This window comes from Streptopelia decaocto (genome assembly GCF_964273445.1).
Source record: "Streptopelia decaocto genome assembly, chromosome: 12".
In the NCBI taxonomy this organism is placed as follows: Eukaryota; Metazoa; Chordata; class Aves; order Columbiformes; family Columbidae; genus Streptopelia; species Streptopelia decaocto.
Window position 1 is genome coordinate 11,688,785 of NC_138667.1, and position 25,327 is coordinate 11,714,111.

At 39.4% G+C, this 25,327-nt stretch overlaps 1 protein-coding gene across 2 annotated transcripts in view; it reads right to left on the reverse strand.

Annotated features, from left to right (window-relative positions):
- PWWP2A (PWWP domain containing 2A) overlaps window positions 1–25,327 on the reverse strand; it is a gene marked incomplete at its 5' end in the record, with an annotated part of 29,901 nt that continues 4,574 nt past the window's right edge. The window contains 2 exons of one of the 2 annotated variants that reach the window (XM_082063996.1): window positions 1–2,984; window positions 15,533–16,500. In XM_082063996.1, coding sequence (XP_081920122.1) covers window positions 2,971–2,984; window positions 15,533–16,500 — 982 coding nt within the window. In that variant the 3' untranslated portion in view covers window positions 1–2,970. Of the gene's footprint in view, window positions 2,985–13,665; window positions 16,501–25,327 lie in introns of those variants that run through there. The other variant, XM_082063995.1, reaches the window with a different exon arrangement.

The window sequence follows — 25,327 nt, forward strand, 5'->3', positions numbered from 1 at the left end:
CGGGACTTGGGGTGTCTGTCGCAGCCCTGGGCAGAGCCACCAGGGCTTCTTTGGAGCTGTCTCTACAACGCAAGTTTTGTTCCTGTTGCTCATGGGAAGCATCAGGTTGGTTGAGCACGACCTGGTAATTTTAGCCACTGCGGTGAAAGGGAAGGCTGGATAGACTTGTCCAGGTTATAGACTTTCATCTTTGTTTAATTCAGAAAAAGAAAAACAAAACTTAACATAAATCTTTTGGGTCAAGGACTAATAAAACAAGAAAGTTAACACATCAAAACATTATTCAGCATTATTTCCCTTTAAAAGAGCACTGAAAAAAATCAAGGCTTTATTTGAATAAATGTTACACGACATTCTTTATCATTTACTTCTCAGCAAACCTTAAAGGGTGAATCATATTTCCCTCATTCAAGTCTACAAAATGAAAGAGGCATAGTGACCATTCAATATACAGACAAGAAGGTAGCACGGAGCAAAGCTTAAATATTAAGCAACTAAAGCAAAAAAAGTGAAAAGCAATACATTACTGTAATTCTCTATCATTAGAATATCCCTGACAATTTCATTTCAAAATGAAAACGTGGTTTCAAACAAAATGGCTGCAATACTTTCTGTGAAAACAAACGCAAATACAGTTAGCTACCTTGTCTATTTTTATGCTATTTGCTTATATACCCATATTCTCCAAGGCAGAGACCTGCATCTCTCTTAAGTGTATTTTCTATATTTCAGCTGCTGTGCACAAGTGCTCAGGGAGGTGAGGAATCAGAGCACTGGTTCGGTTCGGGTGTCCCACGGGCAGGCACTACTGGCTTCTACTTACAACATCAATCAGCTTTCAATCCAATGTGCAATAACCCTGCTAGTACAGTCCTGGGCCTTTTTCCTGAGCAGAAACTGGTTTGTGCCATGTTGTTTGGTGGCTTCTTTTTTGTTTGGGTTTGGTTTTTGTGTATGTGTGTGTGTGTGTGGATAAAAAATGTAATTTATTAGGCCAAGACCCTCATGCATTGTCAATACAACCGGGGTTTGGTCTCCGGAGGTGAAAGGCTGGCACATACACGAAAGCAAATCGCTTCCCCTTTCCTCAAATCAGGCATCTTAATTTTTCTAAGTTGTCAAATGTCAAACAATGAACAGGAGCAGACTGCTGATCCTCTTCAACTGCTAAAAAGGAAAAGCACTGTAGAAGAAAAATTAATGTCAAATTAAAAAAAAATACTTTTAGTTTATTATGAAAAATGGTACAATTTGAACCTACTGTACAGCATTGTACAGCTATTTTTTAAGAAGTAGGCAGTAAGTATTCAATTTCTGGCTTTATAAATGAAGAATTTACCTCTGAAAAGTAGAAGCTGAAGCAACACGAAGCATGAGCTACTTCAGTATGTGTGTGTTGCTGATCCGCCTTTCCTGGGTCTGGGTGCCTGTCCCAGCCTCTCACTTCCCCCTCTCTGGTTGTTTAACGAGTATAAACCTGTTGCCAATACCAAAGCCAATTGATAGAGTTGTCCTGACTTCAAATTCTACGTGATTAATTCAGGCTCCATACACAAAGGCTGTGAACCTGCCTTTCTGCTGGTAGATGCCTCTCAGAAAGGTATCTCTGGTTTAATGATCTAGACAAAGACACTCTTTTTTCTCCAATCAAAATAGGATATTAATAAGGAGGAAAAGAGTTTACTACAAGTCTTTTCACTTCTATAGAAATAAAAAATTGACTTTTAGTAGATTATGTGCACATTTTCATTTCTTCGAAACAAATACTTATTTTCCCAGATTATATAATAAATCCTCTGCTAAGAACTTTGTAAGAAATTATACTGCTGAGAAAGTGTGCACATAATGTCAACTAATCAGCGACAAATAAATTAATGTCGAATAACTCAATATTTCAGCAGCGTGTCCAGCATTCACAAGCTCCACTGAAACAAGTCTTACCAAACACCTTCGGGGAGGGGAATAAAATGGATAAAACCCACAGGGTTTCTTTTTTTGATTTACAGCTATTCAAAGAAGTCAACGCAACTCAACAACCATCAGAAACACTAATAAAACCTTTGCTCTACTAGTTACCTATCTGAAAAATATTTATGTCAAAAGGAAAAATTAACCCATAATTTGAAATAGAAATGCCATTCCATTTATCACTCTCCATTCATGATTCCCATCTCGTTAGAGTATTATAAGCAAAATGCTGCTCTCTGTGTTGTAGCCCTTCTTAACACTATTCCACAATCCTCAATTCCCAAAGTGTTACAATAGCATAAATAAAATGCAACCATATTCACACAGAAGGAGCTTTCCCATAATACAGAGATACACGGAGTTTGTGGTCACTGTCCTTTGTATCACCCCTACGGGAAATATTGGTCTCATATAGCAGGACTGTTCATATTTTACAATACAGTTGGGTTTTGGACATGCTTTTGATCACAGATCACAGCTCTGCTAACACCTGCACTAAATACTAACTAAGCCTCATAGAATGGAAAATTGCAATGCTAAAGTTAAGAAATTAAAATAAAAGTTCAAAAGTTACAGTCAGCTTCCCAGGCAATTGGCTCCATCACTGGCACCTATCAAAACATACAAACATGACTGTCACATTACAAAAAACCCAGTTATTTGCAGTGATTCTTCATACCAATAATTCAAGTGGTTCCTTGCATGTAAGTGTCATATAGTCTTTAATAATTTCATGCGTCATTTATTGCAAAAAAGTTTTATAAAATATTTCCTAACATCTTTTTAAATTTTAAAGAAAAATGTACATTAGGTACAGGTGTCCTAACAGGGTGCAAGGGGGAACTTTAACATATTTACTCCCTTTCCCCTTCAAAAAACATTTACTACTTGGTGAAGATTTCAGAGGAAAAATAGGACAGTTCAGTCTCAGACTTCTTTCAGTCCTGATGAGCTGGTGCTCTTCGTGGCAGTGTAGTGAGGTTCCATAAGAACAGCAGCTGACTAGTGTCTCTGAGCTGAAAAGGGGAGAAAAAGGGAAAACGGTTAAATTTATTCCAGTATAGATGGCAAAAGTAGGCAAGCAAACTCTGAGCTGGCCAGTAAAGTCACCAGTTCGCCTGCTTTGTGAACTGTGTAATATTTACATCACCACAAGACACACACAAATGAGCAAACTCCTCAGTTGACTGGAGCTTTAAGAGAAGCTGCCGTACCAATCTATGTTATATCTCAGCCCGTTTCAGCACCCAGAGAGAATTTCAAAGATGTTTAAAGATAGCTAACAAAGGAGAGAGATTAATTTACAAAGCCTATACAATGATGTGCCGTTCACAGTACAAAGCCAAATGTGACACTGTAATGCCATTCCAAATGCAAGACCTGAGTGTGCACAGGAGCACTGAAGTATAAAGCTGCTAATAGTGGGTTTTTTCCATTATTGCTTATGTTTTCCCATTTGCTCCACAGAACTGGCATAAAGTGATGATAAAGCAGATGGAAGCAGTCCAATAACTACTGCCTGGGACCAGCAGCCGTCAGTAACCACAGAGGGGGTGCAGAATCAGCCCAGTTTGCTCTGACCTGCCCCCTGCACAGCGCAGAGAAAACGTGGTTGTGGAATAACCTGAGCTGGAGAAGATCTCTGGAGATCAGCTGCTCCAGCCTCTTTGCTCAAAAGACACACAGGAGAACAATACAGGTTCCAACAGGACGAGGCAGGTTGTGTTGATTCCTTTTACCGTTCTGTTGACTGCCAGGATAATTCAAGAGGCAGACGTACATTTTCCAGTATTGACAACAGCACTGTGAATAACACAACTGAATTTTTAAAAAGAGACTCATAGCATAGACAGGAAAATCCTAAAGTTATTTTTAATCAGATCCCAAAGCTCTTTCTAAACAGACAACTCTTCTGAATAATATCAAAAAGAAATATTAAAAGAGTGAAAAGTAGAAGAGAGGAGTTCACAGAGACAGTCCTGCCACAAGAGGAGGCAGGGACAACAAGGGCATAACTATGGATTTTCTCCATTGCTCGGTTGCTAACTGTGCCACAAAAGGAAAACATAAGCCACAAAAAATAACTCATTTAATAGCCTATATAATGCAGTAGAATTAAAATAGGAATGAAATTTCAGGTAAGTTGAAACAGAAGCAATAAGGACTAACTATGAAATTTAACAGATCCAGGCAGACATGGACTGAGCTGCTCTGTGCTGACAGCAGACTAGCAGGCATCCATTCCAATACCCAGCAGGCCCTCATTTGGGTATAATACTCAGAATTCATATATAATTAAACATATTTTAGCTATGGTCCACTCCAAGATACGCAAGATAAACCTGCAGAGCCCCTACAAAGACAAGGATGCTGGAGAAGTTCCACCATATTCAATAGTACGTACTGCTGGTGCAGGTAACCAAACACCACAGTATTGCAGGCTGCAAAACAACCAGTATTGGGTATTAAAGCATATGGTCAATAAGAAATTCTCCAAAATAAGATTAATATTAAATTAGCATCATGTATCCATGAAGCCTTGCACAGAGGAGCTTTTTTAGTATGTCAGAGAGCCAAACTCAGAAATACCAAAAGTCCCAAAAGTTGAATGACAGTTCAGCCAGTAGGTCCAAACACCCACATTTCCAAATTCAAGCCTCAGTGATACTATTACTTGCCAGCAAACTTCTGTGATGTACAAAGGAATAAACGAGACAGGAATCTGGTCCAGCCACCCGAGTGCACACGCAGCCACGAGCGGTGCGAGGAAGCGGCCGGTTCCCTTTCACCGGCTCTTCCCTCACTCTGCTGGCAGGAGGTTTTACTTCTCACACCCCGTCTACCAACGCAGCAATCGATGTAGCTGCAGAGATTTTCAAAATCAATACTTGGCAAAGTGTGTTCAGTACAAACCTGGCACTTATGTTCCTGCCCAAGTCAGACCCTACAGCTCTCTTTTAGTCTTCGATTCCTACTATTGAGAGATTCCAGAATGCCCTGAGCAAGTCCCAGGAGCTTTGCTTCCTATGGTAGAAAAAATCCAGTTAACAGTTTAAAAAAGAAAATCTCCTTGTTCACCTGGATTCTTCCTGGCTGCACTACTTCTGCTTTCCAGAAAGCAGTGTACCATGAAAAGATGCTAAGAAGAAAACAAAATCAGATACCAACTTCTTTGAGCTTAAACTGGACTTCACCAGCAGAGTTAAAGGGAAATTACACATAATTTAGCAAACAAACTAGCAGACCACAAAACAAAGTATCTACCTATACAAACACCTATGCAAACACTGTACTGGCCCCTGAAGAACTTGGAGCTCAAGGCCAGAGTGATACTACGAAATTTTGCTTGATGAAGTAACTACCTAGAATAAGTGGAAACTAAAGCAATGGATTATAGTTCATGGTGACTGTGACTTTTCTGCATTTTAGAGTTTAAAAAAGCAAACTTTGGGCACTCTCTATTCAACATTGATAGGATTTTACATCCATCGTGCAGTGCAACCTGTGACAAGCCAGATTTTTTCATGTACTGAAAAATACAAAGAAGTGTAACAGCAAGGCAGATGACTTGACATTGCAGCAATACAAGTGGCAGCCAAATCCAGTTAATCCTTACTTTCTTCCACATCTTAGCTTTGTCTTGCTTTCTAAAATGTGAAAACCAACAGCCTTTCCTCCCTTTCTAGGACATGACTCAGATGAGACACCAGTCTTCCCCTCTAGGTAAAAACCATAATGATGAGATTGTGTCTTTCTGGCTTTGTATCTCCACACAAAACTGTGCATGTACACTACATTCATTATGGTCAAACTGCAAAGTATTTCTTTATTATAGTAATTAAATTTGCCTAAAAGTGAAGCAGATGACTCACAGTTGGAGAGTATGTTGGAGTTTGTGTTTTGCAGTTGCTCTCATTTGGAGGCAAAAACCCAGGGTAAAAAGTAGATTAAATAAGATAGGTTTATTAATTTCAAGAGTGTTTCTGACTATTGCAGAATCTCACTGTTCCAATAGATACTAACCATAGATTTGTTACCTGCATGTTTGGCAAAGTTAATGAATATGAAATATTTCATGTGGAAACCTTTGTATTGTCACAGTGAAGCCAGCTTCAGAGTGCTGCCTGGGGATTTAGCCCAGACTGGTGAGGAATAACCTTGGGCTCAATTGCCAGAAGGTATGAAAACTGATTAGGGGATGTCTGATCTGCCCAGTTAAAATGCAAACTTTGTTTCATTGGATCAATAGCAGTGTTTTGTATAGAAAAGGTTTAGGGCAGGAGTATACAAGATTAGGCTCCTCAGATATAGTGACTAAAGAATAAAGCCACACATGTGCCGTATTCTCCTTGTGTGGTGGAAGAACGTTCCTTACCCTGCGGATCTCGCTGGTGTGAGCCATGCAGAGCAGGGACGGGCAGCCTAGAGAACAAAAGGGACAAAGAGCAGAGCTGCCACAAGGGCCGAAGTGCCCCCGAGTCCCCACAGCCAGCACTTTGGCACTTGCAAGCTGCCGGTGTCAGCTGGATCTCCCTGTTATTAACCTCCCCAGCCCTGGTAAACAGCAAGCTGCCTGCTCTGGCAGTCGGTGACTTCGGTCACTTCATTGGTAATCCTCCATTTGTAGGTGAGCGACAGCAAAGCCCAGTCTGAGGGTACATCTCCAGGGAGGGACAGCACGCTCACAGCAGGCTGGGCTCTGCTTTGAAGCAGTTTCATTCAGCTGCTGGAGACTACAGAGTCACCACAAAAATTACCACTGGTAATAAACGTCAGCACGTGTGTTCAGACAAGCACTGACGTGGCTTACGGCCTCTCACCACTGATGTCGTGAGCATCTCCCCCACTCAACTGCACTTTATACAGTCGCTTTCCTGGGAAACATCACTGTAATGTGGATTCTGACTGTTTCAATGTGAAAATGTTCACGATCCTGTGTGTTCACTGATGTCCAAAGAGAAGCACTGCCTTTGCAAGTATTTGTTTTTCTCTTCAAGGGAAAAGCAGAAAGACAACAGGCAGCCATCAAGAAGAAGAAAATGAGCCCAGCAGGACAAGACAAGTAAAAATAGCAATAAGCTCCTATCACATACTGTGAAGGAGAAGATACGTAACTCTCAGAGAGCTCTTATTTAAAAATAGTTACAGTGACATAAATGCAACTTCTTTTGGGGACTAAGGCTTTGTCTTTGTCTATATACAAAACTGTAACAGAAGACACAACACACATTATTTTACTGCTACTGATTCTAATTTTAACTAGCTAGGAAGAGTTAAAATTGGCTTCTCTTCCAGATAATGAATTACTAAAAAGAAAGCAGATCTGTTGCATTCCTTCACAGCTCAAGACAGGGCCTCAACTACAAGGAAAACCAAGAGCAGTAACACACATTCTTCAGTTTACATGCCTAATTCTCTGAAATATATAACACAGTATCCAGAATTCCAAAAACCCAGCCAAACCCAGCTTTTTTTATACAAACGTATCAGAAGAGATTAGGTCCCCAAATTCCTCAACATTTGAAAAATCTAAAGAAAAGGGTTTTTTCCTAAAATAATCCAGCATTGGTTATGTGATATTCCAACCAAAAAATATCCACTGCTCAAAACCTTTCAGCTATGATTTTTAATGGCAACTTATATGGAGAAAAAAATAAACACCTTTGCTTGTTTGTTTTCCCTAGCAGTAACAGGAAAACAGGTTCATTTTCAGGGGGGAGGCAAAGGTGGAGCTATTTTTATTACTAAGCCTTCTCTCTCTTCTTTTTCTTGAAGGACTCGTTGGGAATTGGGAGAGATTTGGGAGCGTTCACAAACACATGCCCAGCGTTCTTCATGACATCCAAGTTAAGTGGGTATCATGAAACCAGTAAGAGCAACCTTAAGAGCAAAATTAGAATTCCAAGTAAATATTTACTTAAATGCTATCTCCTTACTTTACCAACAAAGCAAGTACCCTCTTCCCCTTTACATACCTCTTAAAAGCAGGCAAGGACAAATCAGTGACCAGAATTATACTGCGTTTCTCTTACAGAATGTTTTAGTGATGGCACCAAGCTAGTGAGAACACAGTTGCCTTCCAACCCACAGATTCATAGCACATGGCTGGCACGTATGAGAATATTTCTTATTCATACTGCATATTTGACATCAAGACCACTTAGTAAGGAAACAGGAGAATTGTCCTAGATTTAAAACCAAACAAACAAACCTTAATGCTGACACATTATATGAATTATGGCATCCAAACATGATTTTGCACAGAACAGGCCCCTGGCAGGAGATGCAGAGCGGTTTTCCTGCCCGTGGAAGCTCGGCCTCTGTCAGGTGGCCAAACTGCCCGTACACCGACCGACTCCTGCACGGGGCAGAACACGACGTATGGGGCAGAATCAGAATTATTAATGACAAAATTACAGAAAGCAGGGCCATGACAGGATCAGCATAGATCGTCTATTCTATTCCATACTCAAACACGGGATTAATTTAACCCGCTCCTGACACAGGTTAGCCCAATCTGCTGTTTTCAAAAGCTTGCAATCAGGGAAATTGTACAACTCTCCAAACAACACTCAGGGTTTCACTACAACTGGAATAAATATTCTAATGTCTAATCTTAACTCCCTGTTTTATAACTATTTCTTGTCCTAGTCAAAACTAAGCAGTATTTCCCCTTTGCCTCTGCACCTATCCTGCAGGTATTTGCAGACCTTGAATATTCTCCATTCCAACAGTCCTTTCTTCCTTCTCTGAGGAAGAAAATCATTAGCATAGAAACTGCATTATAGTTATTGAAAATTTGTATGGTCCTGCCTTTGAAAATAACTTCTCAAACGTGTAGTGCAAATAACTCCCACAGATCCATTGGTCTCCAAGCGCTGAATGAGCAAAGCTCAAATTTAAACTAGCAACAGGGGATCCTGATGTTCCCTGCACCAACTGACACCTGCAGCCTGTGTTAAAATTATCCCCTCAGACCATGGGCAGTGGGTAGAGAAGGACAAAGACTGTAACACCTCCATCGGCACAAGCACAGCACACCAGAGTTTCCAGCCCCGTGTGTACAGAAACGAACTGGGAAGGTCACGCAAGCACACAGACCTTCTCTTACTCCCATTTGTCTCCTTATGGGACGTGCAAGCTGGCTTAGGTTTTCTAAGGTATAAAAGCTCTGGTCTTACCAATGACGTTCATTTTCCACGCTGCTGCTTATCTTACTTCACTCCAGGAGAGCTGATTGCTTTTTCTTAGGGGAAAAAAAGGAGCCATGGATGTGAGTTCCCCTCCCCAGTGGGTCCCTGGCGCTGCAGCGCTGCCTGGGGAGAGTCAGCCCAGCTGCCCAGTCTGGCAACAACAAATCCCTGCAGGGAACAAGCACCAGAACAAGCCAGTCGCCTCATCACTGTCTCCACAGCCTGGGAACTGCTGGTTTGCCTTGTGTTCACAGAAGGGCAGCTGTGTCACAGCCCATAAATTAATCTAAGTTACAGTCTGGATTGGTATGTACATCCCAGGTATTACAGAAGACTGAAATGTACAAGTAAATATTAGGAAACTATGAGCTGCTATTGTGATCTAACAATTAAAAACCAAATAGCAGGTATTTCCAACTGGGGGGGAGCATCACTGCGATTCAATAACAGTTTTGAAAAACCCCATCTAAGTTACCATAAACAGTTGTTACCACCGATGTCAAAGAAAGATGAGTTCAAACTGGAACAGGTGCAAAGAAATGCCAGTAAGATGAGCAGGGAAGAGAAAAGCCTAGTTAAACGGCCACATTCTATAAATACACTACCAGGGTGACACCAAGGGAGGGAACTATTTGAACTAAAACATGAAGTTGTGACAAAGAACAGTAGTTGGGGTATTTTAAATGTTCAATAGGAACTTGCCATCATGACTGTTACAGACACATATCAAAATGGAGGTTCTTCCCATTACAGTTTAAGAATAATTTGAAGCTGAGCACTCACATCCACATCTCACAAGCTCAGACCTAATGGATCTTTCCAGAGCTCGACAGCTACTCCAGGCTGTCAATGCTCCAGGCCCCTGTCTGTCCTGATGTTAAATGTGGATGATCTCTGATCACTATTGCCATGTCAGAAGCAGCTTTAAGGAAGTGAGTTATAAAAAACCTCTGTTGTTATTGATACCTTATTTATAGGGATAATTTTACTATATTATTGCAAGTGTAGTCTGGCTATATCCCCCAAAGGTATGATACTATGTCCTATCCTGAAAAAACAAAAACAAAACCAACACACGCTTAATGTAAGCACAGCTCAAACTGACCAAAGCCTGTAGCAAGTCACGCCATTTCCAAAAGCGTGAAGTAGATTCTAGATGAAGTTCAAACAGTTGACTGTGGGACAATGACATACATTTCACCAAAATCCTTCTACAGGTTCTCTAAAACAGGAGAGCACTACTCCCTTCTACTGAACTCGCAGAGTAACACCTTATTCTCAAACAAGCAACTCATAGCTCTCCTTCCAGTATCACATCTAGCTCAATACACCAAGTTCCTCTCTTTCCCTTCAGGTTCCCTATGACCTTTCTATTTATACTCTTAAAAAGTAAATTGAAAATAAGAACAGAAAGATAAAGCACCTCAGCCTTTAACCACTATAAACCCTGTACTGTAAGATGACTTTCGAGTTTGTTTTTTAACAGTATACATACACTTTCAGTTAATGGCTTCTGACACAAAATCTTACTGCCCTTTTAAATATAAGCTCACTCTGCTTCCAGTTCACAGTCCTGAACTACAAGTTAGTGCAGCGATCCCACTGCACTGACTTTGTTTTTTCTTGCAGGCATTTATTAGAATACAATAATAAAGAGATTAACTGAAAGGGCCTTTCACCGATTGTCAGCCTCCTTCTTTCTAGAATTCTTCAGCCAAGGCAGGTCTATTTTTTCACTGTACTTTGAAGAGCACGCATAAAGATCGATGATAATGCTACTGAGGACTAGCTACTGAGATTGATTTTCCAAAATTCATGTTCCTATTCTATTCTAACAACTTTAGCAGCAGCTTACAGAACACATGAATGACAATCAGCTTCCAGGACTTAAAAGAGTTAACTAGAAACAAAACTAAGGTAAGCAATGCGAAAAACAACCCATAGGACTTCCTCACTTCCATTGATGTGCTATTTCTTAAACCTAATCACATTTAGAAACTACTTTAAAAAAAAAAGCATTTGACAACATGCTGAAAAGAAGTCTTAGCCTTGCACAGTTGACCCAACTTTCCCCCACCAAACACACCCCTCCTGTTGAGGAAAATACCATATAATCAGAGATGATTATCTCATTTAAGTGTTGACATAACACTACAACTCTGATTAGAAAAATGACAAATATTTGTTCAATTTCCTGTAGAATTCCACTTCAGAGGCATACAAGCCTTTCACATTTGCTTTTAGCTTCATGCTCATGAAGCAACCACACCTTCAAACACTCCTGTTAAAGGAAATCTCTGTAAGTTTTGGAGAAACTACTCTCCCCCAAAAGATCTCCAAAGGACAACTAGGCTTGTATGAGAAAATCATTACCACCTGTCACATCTTCCTCCCTAAACTGAAAGACCATACGTATTCAACATTGAGGAATTTAATTAATTCAAAATGACATAATTTGCAATTTTTATAGTGACAGAACACTAACAGTCACTTGTTCTGCTGATGTTTGTCTTCTCAAGACCCAGGCTGCTTGCAGCAGCTGCTCAGCTGAATTACAGAGATGCACCAGCCTGGCTCTGCACAGCAGTTCCGTGACACAGCATTTCAAGCTAATCCAGAGGCGGCAGATGTGCCCAAACTGCTGGACCAGTAGCCCACACTCTAAGTGTGGGCATTGCAGGGAGCAGACAGGTACATAGAAGTGTGGGCATTTTTGCAGTTTAAGGCTAAAACAGCTCTAATCTTTGTCTAAGTCTCCAAAGCTGATCTACATGAAGCATCCATACCACCACAACCAAGGTCACTTACTGGAACCAGACCTTACATTAAGCCTAACCTTTTCTTCACTGTAAACTCTGTTATATCTAGAGTGAAAGGAAAATTATGGGCAAGTATGAACAGGATATTTTCAACCTAATGTAACCTGGTGGTGTAAAAGAAAAAAAAAAGTAGTCAATTTTTTTGAGATTTGTTAAGTCTGAACTGATAATGAACACTCACTATAAAACTTAGGAAAGACCTTGCAAAATAATAATTAACTACAAATCAAAATGAAGACTCTTTAAAATGTCTTTCGTAAACAGTTCTTCTGAACATAAAACAGTCTAAAGAAACCCCTCACATACTTATTGCTCTCCCATCTTACCAGCGAACACCTGAGCAAATTGTGACTATGTATGCATTAGCACTATTCTAACTTTATATAAAGTGATAAGAGTAAAAAGCTTCCAGGTCTTTTAAAGAAAAACTAACAATGTAAATATTGATTTCACCACTACTTGGCTCAGAACAACTGTAACTTATAAGGAGTTCCCTTGAGCTTCTAAACCTCAAGGAACCAGCATAGACATCTAAACCACGCTGTGCGGGTTCTTGACTTCAAAAAGCAGGCTGCTTTAATAACAAAGTACCCTCTTTTACTTAAATAGAGTAACTGTTTCTGTTTGCAGGAAAGAATACACAGAAGTGAAACAGGATTTTTTCTTTTTTTTCTTTTTTTTTAACATTATAAAATTTATTGTGTGTTTATCACATTCAAAAAGCATTGACCAGTGGGTTTTTTTTGAAACTATTAGAATGCCAAGGTAAAGCTAGTATATTTGGAAGCTTAACTAGCTTTTAACAGAGATCATTGTAAACTCAAGGAAAATTTGAATGGTCATGTATTTGACACTTTAGACTTCCAATAGTTGCCTGGGCACAACAGAATAATTTAGAAAGGTAAAAAGAAACGGAATACTTTGTAAAGATCAGGCAGTATATGAACACATGAAATTTAATCTTAAGTCAAAAAGATTGTAAGGGTTTGATGATTAAATCCTCACCCCCATTTTCATGTCTGTCTAAAGTCTAATTTCAGTCTGAGCTTAAATTTTTTACATCTGTTGTGATTGCCTACATGGGCAATTATGGAAAAAAAAAAAAAAACCAAGATGAAAACTGCTTTGGGATGAACACAGAAATTCTTCACAAGGCATTGCAAGGCTGAGACACCAGTGGGCTGGAGAGGAGACAGTAATTCACATGGTCAGATAAGGACCAAAACTAGAAGACAAAAATGTAAAGTCAGTTGCATGAAAATGCCCCAATATTGAGCAAAAGACATGCAAGAAAAGTTGAAGGGGCAATGGAGAGTGGGTCTGATTAGGTTTTGATAGATGGAGAAAACTGAAAACATTTCCCCACTGTAAAAGTGATGTTATCCAGAGTCTTTATTCAAATATATTGAACAAAATCTAATTAAGGGAGAAATTTGATAAACTTTACAGAAAGCCCTCTACAGAGCTAGTTTTAAAACAAAAGGGACAGATAATTGCTTAATCTCAAAATTAAGACTGAAGTATACCAATAATACTTTACATCGAGCAGTTGTCTTAAAGAATGTGTGAAAAAGGACAATTTACTTTTTAAAAGGGTGTCCTCTAGATACGGCATACATATGAAGTACTCTAACATCCTGGATTTTTTTCAAAGCTTTTTGAGAAACACACACAAATAATTCAGATTTAGTCAATTTTATTTACAGTTTGTTTTTTTTACATTTCAGAGCATTACACAATTACATATTCTCAATTTCTGACCTGCAAACAGATACCTTAAACGGAAATATTAAAAAAAAATGAAGTTAGATACATCCAAAATGCAACAATTACACATCTGACAATTCACAAAGTGTAATTTACTAGGACGTATCCTAAGAATTTAGGAACAACCAGTCAGGAGAAAATCTGACCAATTTCAGCAATCAATTATTTACACATTCAGAACAAAGCCTCTCTTAATCTAAACCTCCAGGCAAATGGCCTGAAAGATTACTTCAGGAAGAAAGACCAGAAGTTATGGTTCACACCTATGCAGCATTAACAGCCCTTGATCCCAAACACTGAGCAACATCTCAGCTTTGTCTTAGAGCTACAGGCATCCCTCTCAGCTTCTCAGACCCTGACCTGTTCTATTTGTGCCCCATGTGCATAGAAAGGCTGAGTGTTTAAGTGGTCATTATGATAAAACCTCATTTAATCTGGTCTTCAAGTTACATGAATTCTTCCCTAAAAATTTCAGCAAGTCTTCCAATGCCATTTAAACTGGCCGGTGTGGATAGGGACATGCCTCAAGATGTTGAAGCACGCTTTGAACCAATTTGTGCTGGCCAGCCTAAATACATCGGAGACTATTTAAAATAATCTTTAAAAGACCATTTAGACAAGGCTTACATTTCTACACTTCCCTGATGGGCCACCTAAAAGAAAAACCCAACAAAAAAACCAAACTCACAGCTACTACTTTCATCCCTTGTGTTAACCCTTCGCCACACAGCAACTACTTATATAGTGGGTAGAAACTACTAAAAAATTCCCTGCAAATAAGCTGCCTTTCGGCTGAGGCTATGGCTCCTACGCATTGGGTGTTTGAGGAGTTTTTTTCTTAAAAAAAAATTCTCACTTAAAAATACTGAAGTTCTCACTTTAGGCTAATTTTGATTGCATGTTCAATTTGTTTAACCGTCAAGAAACCGCTACAAATGGAACAACTTTAGTATAAAAAAAGCAGTCAACTGAGTGCAACTTCTGACTTGGCCAAGTCCTTCACGGTAGTTCCCTAACTAGGCTAGGAATTCTGTGGAGCCTCCAGATTTCTTGCCTACCTTACTTTCCATGTTCACGTTTCAAACTGCGTGAGCAGGGCCCGAACTTCGGGAGTCAGCTGCTTAGCAGCCTTAGCTGCCTCTGTGACGGCCTTGCGGTAAAGACCCTTTCTCTTCTTATTAAAGCGCAACTGGAAGCTTTCTAAAAAGGGGGATAGCTGTGCAAGAGCAAGAAAAGATGTTGTTGTGGAGCCAAACCATGAGATACGAGCCTCCTGTCGAACTAAAAGGCCGTTATCTTTCCGGCTCACAGTTATGGTAAGAACACGGGCTGGCCACCAAGGGAAGCCATAAATCTTGGCCCAAACAATGTCCCCTACACATACGGTCCTGCCATCTGGTGTGACACATTTAGAGACGTTTTTGGAAAAGACTTCCGTTTTCAAGGAATTACTGAGCTTTTTCTCTTCCTTTGAAGAGGAGGAGGAGGAGGAAGGTGCATGCATGCTGCCTGGAGGAAAATCAAAGCTTTCAGTAGAGCTACACTCAGAGTTGGTGGATTTCAAATCATCTGTGCTATCACTACTACAAACTGATGCACTGGAAGAGTCAGATTTCTTTTGATTAAGGGTCATGTAAACCGTTATATTGCTTTTGCTGCCTCTCTTGCCCAATGTCTGGTGTTCATCCTGATCAACAGTTACATGCACTTCACTTGTGTCCTGAACCTCACTGCTGGCCTCTTCAGGGCCTTTTGAGGGGCTCTGATTTTCTGAAGGGGCCTCACCTGCTGAGCGGGTGGAGGAGCAGCGAGACTGGGGCTTAGTTGCCATCTTGCCACTCCGTATTTTCTCAAGTCCTGTCTTGAGAGAAGAGTCATTTTCTTCATTGCGATACCTTTGTGGCTTTAAACGCAATCGGGGTGGGAGGGAACCTGAGCTGGTGTTCTGAAGACGCCGTGTGAAGTGGACCTTTGAATGTGCATTTTTGGAAGAGGAGGTTGCACTCTGCTTCTTTTGTGCCTTTTCTTTGGCCATTTTCAAGACTTCCCGAGCTTTTGCATGATCCATGTTTTTGCTCTGGAGAACTTTTTTTGTATTTAACTGCGCTTTTGAAGTATTTGCTTGTGCAGAAACTTTAACTACTCTGCTTCTGCCGTGGGCAATATTTGAAACCTTGACCACAGCATTCCTTTTCTGGCTTTCATTTTGGCTTTTTCCATCCACTTTGTGGTCAGTCTTAAGTTTTTTATTCACAGTAGTCACACTCTCATTTCTTCGTTTTTTATTATCCTCATATTTTGAAGAGTCACTTGCATTGCCACCTTTTTTAATTTCCTTTTTTTCTGCAACAACACTGTTTTTGCACTTGTCACATAAGACCTGTCGGGGTCGTAGTTTGATAGCATTCATGATAGAAGTGGGTTCCTCCCTGTACATTTTACGCTTGGGCCGCTTAATTTTCCGGGGCGGAGGCTGAGGTATTGATTGGTTATACGTGTCCCTGATAAACAAAGGAGGAGGATATGGCGCTCCCTCATGAAAGAGAGGAGGTGGTTTAGAAGTCCATAGGCTTTTAGCTATGCTGGGTTCTGATGGCTGCGCGAGAGAAGAGTCATCAGGGACTGCAGCATTAGATTCACACTTCACCTGTGCCTCATCTTGGAATGGTTTACTTTGGAGCTGCATGGCTTCAGGTTTATCCTTGTATTCCCTTTTAGGAAATATGGTCACAGGGATTCCATGGGGTCCAAACCTTAAAGAGGAAAAACAAACAAACAACAAAATTAAAGGTTTTGAGGGATCTTTTGCTGCATCTCATAAAAAGCATTTGAAAACTTGTCCACGTTGTACAGTCATAATTTGAAACACGTACATGCTGGGAAAATTAAAACTTTGTATCTAGCCTTATAGTAAGCTATGAAAAAGTCAGTAGAGGACAGAGATAGCTTCGCTTATTATCAGTTTCTCTTGCATCAACAAGGGGCCCTGAAAATGTCACAAAAAATATCACCTAGAGACAGCAGTAAAAGAATTAACTTTGTACTTCTAGAAAATGCTTATAAACATACAAACTACGCACACTCATCCCATGAACTCCAAAGCTACCCAAGATAAACTTCCACCCAAAGTCAAATTACGTGAAGAAGGCACCTTCAGTAACTTTTACAAATTCTTCTCTTTTTAGCATAGGGCAAAAGACTGAACAGTTTCGGATTTACTCGAGGCAAATACAGACTGCATCGATACTTGCACGGAACAGAGTGACATTCTTCTTCATCTACAAAAGATTAGCACTTGATCATCTGACGCATTACAGCCTAAAACTTGCTAGCCTATTAGTCTGAATTTCTTCCAGGAAAACTACCTTACTTCAACAGAGTACAAACCATTCCCCCCTGTTTAACAAGCAAACATTATTTGAAACCTTTTTTTTTTCCTCCAGACAGCTCTAGATCCCTGCTGGGCCACTGGATGCACGCAGGAATTCTCAACACCCTGAGCAGCTCTAAGGGAAGGGAATGAAAAAAATCCCAGTATGGGCATTAGCTCAACTTTCCGTGGTAGCAGCACGTTGCCTAACAGGTAACCAAGACTTTCTGGAAAGGGTTACATTATGGGAAACATTTTATCAGTTTGCAAGGCATTATGCTTGCCTTCTCCCAGAGGAAATAGACTGGAAACCACATTGACTTCACAACAATGTATCTCTCAATCCCCAGAGCAGGTCAGAGGGATTAGAACAGCTTGGTCACCCTTCCCTCTGTTCCAGGGCAGGGCCAGCAGGTACCAGCCTCACCCGGGCTGTCGCTGGGATCTGAGCTCTGCTGGACCAGCTCCCACACACCAGTGCTTGGCTACACCAAGTGGAACTGTAATAGTTTGGCCTTAATGCAATAAAAACATGATAGACAAGGTTGCAATTCAAATGCCAAATCATCCATTCCGAATCGCTAAACAAACCCCATTATGTTTATCCCACCCCATACCTCACCTGACAGGAGAATGAATAATTACCCCCAATTTGTCCTCAGGTTAATGCTAGTTCATGTTACACCACTGCTGCTCAACTGCAACATCCTCTTAACTGATTGAAATGAAGTTTATTTACAATCTATGGTTGCCTCTCAACTAAAGATACATACTGAATATTAGTCTATATTCCATTCACACTCCTGCAAGAAACACGCTGTTTATACAAGTGCCTACATGTTGGCCTTATTTCTTCAAAACTGGTTTTGAAAAGACGTCATGACACGTTACAAAATTCTTTACACTGTCACCAACGAAAGCCGTCACTTGTTTGCCTTTTTGCTTTATCTGCAATGCCTCTTTCTACTCTTAAAGGTTGCAACTGAAGCAAACCACCAGTCCAAGATTAAATTATCCATCCAGTTTGAACTTCATTACAAAAGAACAAGAAACAGCAGGTAACCTAAGCAAGGGGCAAACAAACAATTTTGTGATCATCAAAAAGGAGAGAACTTGAACACATGATTATTTACAGTTTACTATCAGCACGGGCAGCATTGCTACCCTACCCCTCTGTACCGTCAGCATGGGCAGCGCTGTTACCCGACCCCTCAATATTTTACCTTCATACCTTTGACCGGTGGAGACAGGGCAGGAGCCCAGGTGGCAGCTAAAGCAGTTCTGGCCTTACCCATGGGCTAACAAGTGATCTTTACCGCAAAATATCCAGCCACCTCACAATAGTTTGTTTCTGAGGTTTGGACCAACTCCAGTTGAACTCCACATGTCCCTCCAGAACAGTCCACGCAGTCTATTGCACTACTGAAGGCTACAGTGAATTGCAAACATGTAGTAGCTGATCCAGGCATTTTCTTCAGCCTACAGTCTGGCATTAAACCACAAAAGACTCACTCATAACAACGTCTTAAGTTCATAAGGTCCCAGAAGTCCACCAATTGTAAAAAAGTTGCTTTTTCACAAACACTTTTCCTTCCACTGAGGATTATGAGTAAGCTATTAAATTCCAAGTAGGGCTTTAAAAGAATTTATCAGCTGATAATACTAAAATCACCAATATTTTCGGTGTTACTTGCACTTAAAGAAGCTGAAGTTCTTGATGCAATAAGATCTAGACCCCATCTTTCACTACCTAATAAAGATTAGAGGATTTGGGAAAAAGTTAATTCACCGTAAGAGTTGAAAACAAGACAGGGCAAGATCTCTGCTGGGCAAATTTTGATGCCAAATAAAAATCACAAAAGCGGAACTCAACAGGAGTGTGACATCAAATGGGCAAAGCCCATGCAGCAGAACATAACTTGCAACTCTTTACATGGTCTCAGGAACCGCATTTCCTAGCCCCTCACAAGACATTTCCATGGTCTGGTGCACAGGCCTTTTCTAGAAGATATTTTTGCTGTTTCTGTGTTAGGAAATTAAGCATTAGTAGCAGTGACCAGGGAAGAAGCAGTTCAAGAGGACTGCAAGGAGATTCTTCAGAATGATCCCATTTAAGTTTTTCATTTCTTTTTCCCCAGATTTTCATTCTACTGCCTCACAAGCAAAATTGGAATGCTTAGCACTCCAAATGCATAAAAAAGCCTAATGGAAACCTCAGCACATGGAAGATTAATATTGCACCTTAGATTATCCTTTTCTTCAAATATCTGCATAATACACAGGCCAACAGCTGAAGAACAGGGCAGCCAAAGTGGAGTTCCTACCTAACATGCAAACCTGCTTTAGTAAGACACAAAACCAATCCATGCTGAATCTCTGAAGCCAGAGTTCTAATAAAAGAACTAGAATCTCCCACCCAATCTACCTAAAGATTAATGAATTGCAGAATTCAAGAACACTCACAGATATTGTCTAGTGCCAGTTATGTAAGAGCAAATGAAGACACTATTCCTGTAAACGATGTGTCAATACATAAAGACATGACTAGTCAAGACACAGTCTACCTGAAGTACAAGACAAATTTGGGAAGCCCAGGGACTGAATATTACTTCCAAGAGCTGAGTGTATGGTGTCTTCTCTTTGGACTCATTCAATAGCAGGTTGCATCCATCAACACTCAGTTTTCAGATGACCTTTGTTTCCTTCTTGGTGAATCAAGTTCTCCAGCTATGCAATTTGGAAGAATGATATTAAAATTAAGACAAGAGAATGATAGCAGGAAAACTTAGGAATGAAACAGTTAATGATACAGGAGAGAAGGAAGACAAAGAACAAGGTAAGAAGAGAGTGAAGGCAAAACAAAGAATGGCCTGTTTTTCTGAAGAGAAGCAGAATGAAGATGTGATCTCAACAAACCTATTCAAGACAAGGCATGACACAACACCTAATTAGCTCGACAGTGAACATAAGTATTTATTGCAGATACTAGAATTTCAAGTCCTATTTACATACATATAATTGGTGGACCTTGAAGACAAGTGCTTCTCATACAACCACAATAATACTTTTTCTTACACCAAGTGCATGTCTGAAATAGCTAGGAATGCCACATATAGGTAGGTTGGACATAAAAGCTGCGAAAGCAAGCGTTTGGGTCATCTGCTACAGAGATGAAGGTGGACTGAAAGGCCACCATATTAAAAAAAAAAGTTAAAAAATCCTAGCAACATCACTCCATTGTATCATGACATTTACTGATTCATGCATCAATGACTGTGCAGGAAAAGATCATCTCTACATCTGTGCTACACCAGTTCAACATTTAAAGACAAGGTAATTCCTTATAGTGCTTATTCTAAGAAAAACCTACATTTTTTTAATATATTGATCCTGAGTATCACCTGTCCCTACTACAATATTACTTTCCAGCTGTTCATTGCTCAGCACACTCATGCATAACATACACAGTTCTACCTCAGACTATCACTTGAAGAAATAGAAGGATTAATTGATGGAGGAATCTAAAATTGAAGTGCTAGGAAAACCAAAGTAAGAAGTAGGTATTTCAACCTAATTCAATGCAGTTCTGGAAAGCAGTGCACTGCTGCTTCATATCTATTCAAAATTTGAACCAGTTTTGCATGTTGCCAGCTTCCTCTCCTGTAAAGGTGTCCTGGCTCATTTTTGCTTTGAAAAGGCATCTCTAAAAGAGAAGATGGTTGAGATTCATTGTAAGAAACACATCTCCAAGAAGTTTTACAAGTAATCAGTAGGATCTAATAATATTTCTGCTATACATATCACTTCAATATAAATATACATTACAGACAGAAGTAGCAAGAAGAATATTAGGAACTCTATTTAAGACACCAATGAGGTAGATGAGATCAATTCTGGCAGCCCAGGGATCTTTACACTGAGAGGAGCTTCCAACTGACGAGAGCAGGCGGAGACAGAAATATGATAAAAACATGCAGGTTGTATTTCCACAGTTTGTCAACTGCAAGTTAATGAATAGGCTTAAAAAGCTAGTAAAAGCTAGTTTGCATATCAAACCTAGAAGCCTGCCACTTAAAGCCATATATACTTGTATTACAGATATATAAACTTAAGTACTTCAAGCAAAGTAAAACAGTTTTTTAAAAACTAAACTCTATACAATGACTATTTATTACTATTCAATTTGTACACAAAACACAGCACCGCTAAAGAGGGTTTTTTAATGAAAAGATAAGGAACAAATCCCATTTAAATTCATAACCGTATGTACATAAACATATAAACAACACATCCTGAGGCAAACTGTTTTTACATCACTATGTGAAGTCTTAAGCTCTCATCTTTAGTCTCCCATGTCTAACGTTTACTTCTCTATTAAAAGAAATGAAAATGAAAAAGCGCCTTGTTCTGCCTAGAACATCCAAAGGAAAGAACCCACTGAACCGGTTCAGAAGTATTTCACATTTGTCTGCAAATACAGTGAATCACCATCAACTAAGCACAGTAACTTCCAGTGTTGTGATAAGTGTTAAGTCAGTTATATCAGAACTCATCTTCACCACTAAGTTATACTACAGTAATCTCCAATTACCTTTTTATGTGTTGCTCTTGTACTTAATATCATCCTTAGTGTTTTGCAAAAGCCAAGACAAGCAACAACTGAAGCAATTTTTATGGCATGGATAAAAGTTCAAAGACTGAACACTAGGAGCATAATAATATGCTAATATAATGTAGAGCTAAGTATATCTATCTCATGCCTGCATCTAAACTTAGGGTTGAAATTATAATCTTCAATGTAATATACAATTAGATCATAGCTGTTTGAACACAAAGTACTTCAGAAGTCCTCAAAATAACCTGTATTCAAAATACAAACTACGCAATAACCTATTTTTAATATACAATTTACTTGGTGTGATAAAGCACAATTTGAAGTATATAGCTTTAAGCAGCAGGCACCTTACTGAAGAAAGCATACACAGAAGCCAAACTATCAACTCAAAGGGTTTACTCACCTGAGCAATGTAAGACTAGGCTAAACAGACTAGAAAATTTATATTTCGCTTACAGCTCTAAAACATGGCAAAGGACTGCAGTGTAAGTGACCCTTTGCAAATAACACATCATCAAGGGTAGATGCTGCCTCACCATCAAACACTCTCAGTACCAGGAAGAATTTGGTTAAAGATACGACAGTTCAAACTAAGGAACATGTGACAACCCACATCTAAGCAAACTAGTAGGAAGCTTACGTACTCAAAGATTTTTCTAATAAATGTTTAGTGTTTTTCAAGCAGGTACACCTGCCTGAAACCCAAGCTCTCATTTCCAGCACACTTTCAAGGCAGAGGAAAGATAAGAGCAGAGTATGTGAAGAGCATCTCAAGAAAGCTGGGTAGAAGTGTCCAAGGCAGCAGCTGATTCCAATCATGCCCAACCACTGTCACTGAGGCTCCTACCGCAATCACTATCCAAGCGGAAACCAACTAATGAGACCAGACAATATGCAGATACACCAAAGGCTGTATCAGCTTTACAGTATGCTGCCCCATGAAGTCAGAAGCCCTTTGAAAGTCTTTATCTTCCACAAAACCGGATCACACAAGTCCATGTAGTCAGGATGCTGATGCAGATTTTTAAGAACTATCCACTGTAGAGACAGAAGAAGCTCTAAGTTGAGAAGCCTGAAGAGTATGCAGGTGGCCCCCTAACCACTGTTTTTCCCACACAGAAGTGGGAAGAAACTTCTCACCTTTTCATTGGAAAGGATTTAAAAGCAAATTCGTAAAATTTCCTTCAGTTTTCTGTAACTTGTAGTTCTATCAAGGATATAAAAAGTAAACTTTAAGACAGAATGCTTTAATTAGGCTTCCTGGTAACTATCATGATTTTACTGGCATGCTTATAAAGTTGAAGGTCTGTTTAAACTGAAATTATGTTTTATGTCTGTTGGCATTAGTTTCAAGTGCCAGTTGCATTTTAAAGTAGATGCTTTGCTGATACATTTAGAAGTGTCGCACAATTGCAAAACTTTAAGATAAAATACCTTGAATATACACTTCAAGATCATCTACATACCAGTCAGATCCAAGACATAGAAGAGAATGATACCACTTACTAGTGGATGACCTTTAAACCAATTCGATGTCAAGATGGACAGATTAATCTGTCTCAAAACAGTGGAAATTAAAAAATATTTATATATATATATATATATATATAAATATATATTTAAAGTGTAGTGAAAATTTCATCTCAATCCTCTCTCCTTAAACGCTTCAAGCCAAGTCAAGTAAAGCTACTCTCAGAATGCAATGGCAACCATGCTGTTGGAATACAGGAAAGAATACTGTAAGATGAAAGGACAGTTTAACCATCATCCATTGCATCACAGTTTAAGAACAGCAGTAGACTACAGCTACATTAGGAAAGTTTGAGGCACGATCCACAGATGCCCTGTTTACCAGCAAGATTAGAGATTACTGGTTTGGAGAAGGGGAAAGTCGCACTCCTTGCACTGGCTCAAAATCAGCAGCAGATTGCCAAGTGTTTTCAGCATAAGCAGCAGTTATCGCATGCTTTATACCTATACCAGCAAAATCCTAAAAGCTAGTCCAGTTTTGTCAGCCATTTTCACTTTCCAAGTGGAAACTTGGAAATGAGTAAGCCTTTCAAAAAGCATTGGATAAGTGACCACAAATAACACTCAATAAAGTTTTGGATGTATATAGAGTCACAAGAGAAGCCATTTTCATACAGAGAGGCTAACACATTACAAAATCATAGAAAAATGTAGGTTGGAAGCAATATCACATGGTCTTCTGATCCAACCCTCTAAGTGAGGCTAAATTTGATACTATATCATTCAATATAACCTCTGTCAGTCACAAGCAAAGTGTAGGTAATTTACTTTTGTAACCACACACACTCACATCACACCTACACTTCCAGTGTTCTGAGTATAAAAGCAAATATCAAAGAAGAGTTATGGCTGTTCCTTAAATGCTGAAATTTCACCAAGCTCCTTTACACAGATGAGAAACAATGAAAGAGAACAGGTGATGAATTCTAGAAACATCTTGCGAACTGAATGTAAATTTAAAAACAAAAACCCAAAACCACACAACCCTGAGTGAGACATTTTTTTTACTGTTGAGAACGTATATCATAGAACATCAGTACTTCTCTAGAACTTAAACTTTGCCCAGACAAGGACGACCAAACGTTGTCCCTATTTATTAAATTATTAGTAAAAGAGAACTTAAGACCCGGATGAAGCGTGTCACATTTTTTCAAGTAAGACTTATGCTGTTTCCTTCTCACATCAGCAGATCTTGAACTTCTCAACTTGAAACTACCTCTTTTTCCCATCACATTTTTCTTGGCATATATGGTTACACCACACTAGATTCACCCTGTAGAGTTCGTACCAAACATGCAAGTATACATAGAGCAGCAGTTTCAATGAGTGCTAAAGGTAAATGATTTTTAAAATCTAACAGACATTCTGCATATTAAGACAACACAAACTAGTGAATGGATGCAACAGTTCACTATTTATGCTTATTTTTTTTTTCTGTAGAAAGTTCAATGAATAAATTGGGAACAGCACAGGATTCAAGAGCCACCTAGAAAGAAAGAATGCTGTACCTGAAAACTGCTGCTATGATTTTAAGAATTTCAAGCTGTCTGTAAAAGTTTATTTTTATCATATAGTTCATGCATACCTTGCTGCAGGAAGCGTTTTTTATCTTCCATAACCAAACCCCAATTCAGATATAATTTCAAACACCTGGGTACTAGCAACACACTGGGCATCTTTTGGATATCTAAGGCTTTTAAGCCACAAAACAACTTTTTGCTCTCCCTTTCCCCCTCAAGAACTACTATGATCACACACAAGTCAGAATGGAAATAGCTTTGAGAAAAACAAACAACACAACAGGAAGACATATGTGTCCGTCACATCCGTAGGATTAGAAGCAAAATTTTAATCACATGATAAAGCAATAGAAAGACCAAGTCCTGATTGTCGGCAAAACAAGAGAACATAAATTTAATCCACCTCCTTCCCTTAATCTTTGGGAAGGGGAAAAAAAGATTGAAGAAATAACATCTCACTCCACAAGAGCAAATTAAGCCCACGCATTTTTGATCCTACATTTTAAGATTTACAAATGCTACACTCATCAGATATTTCTTTACTG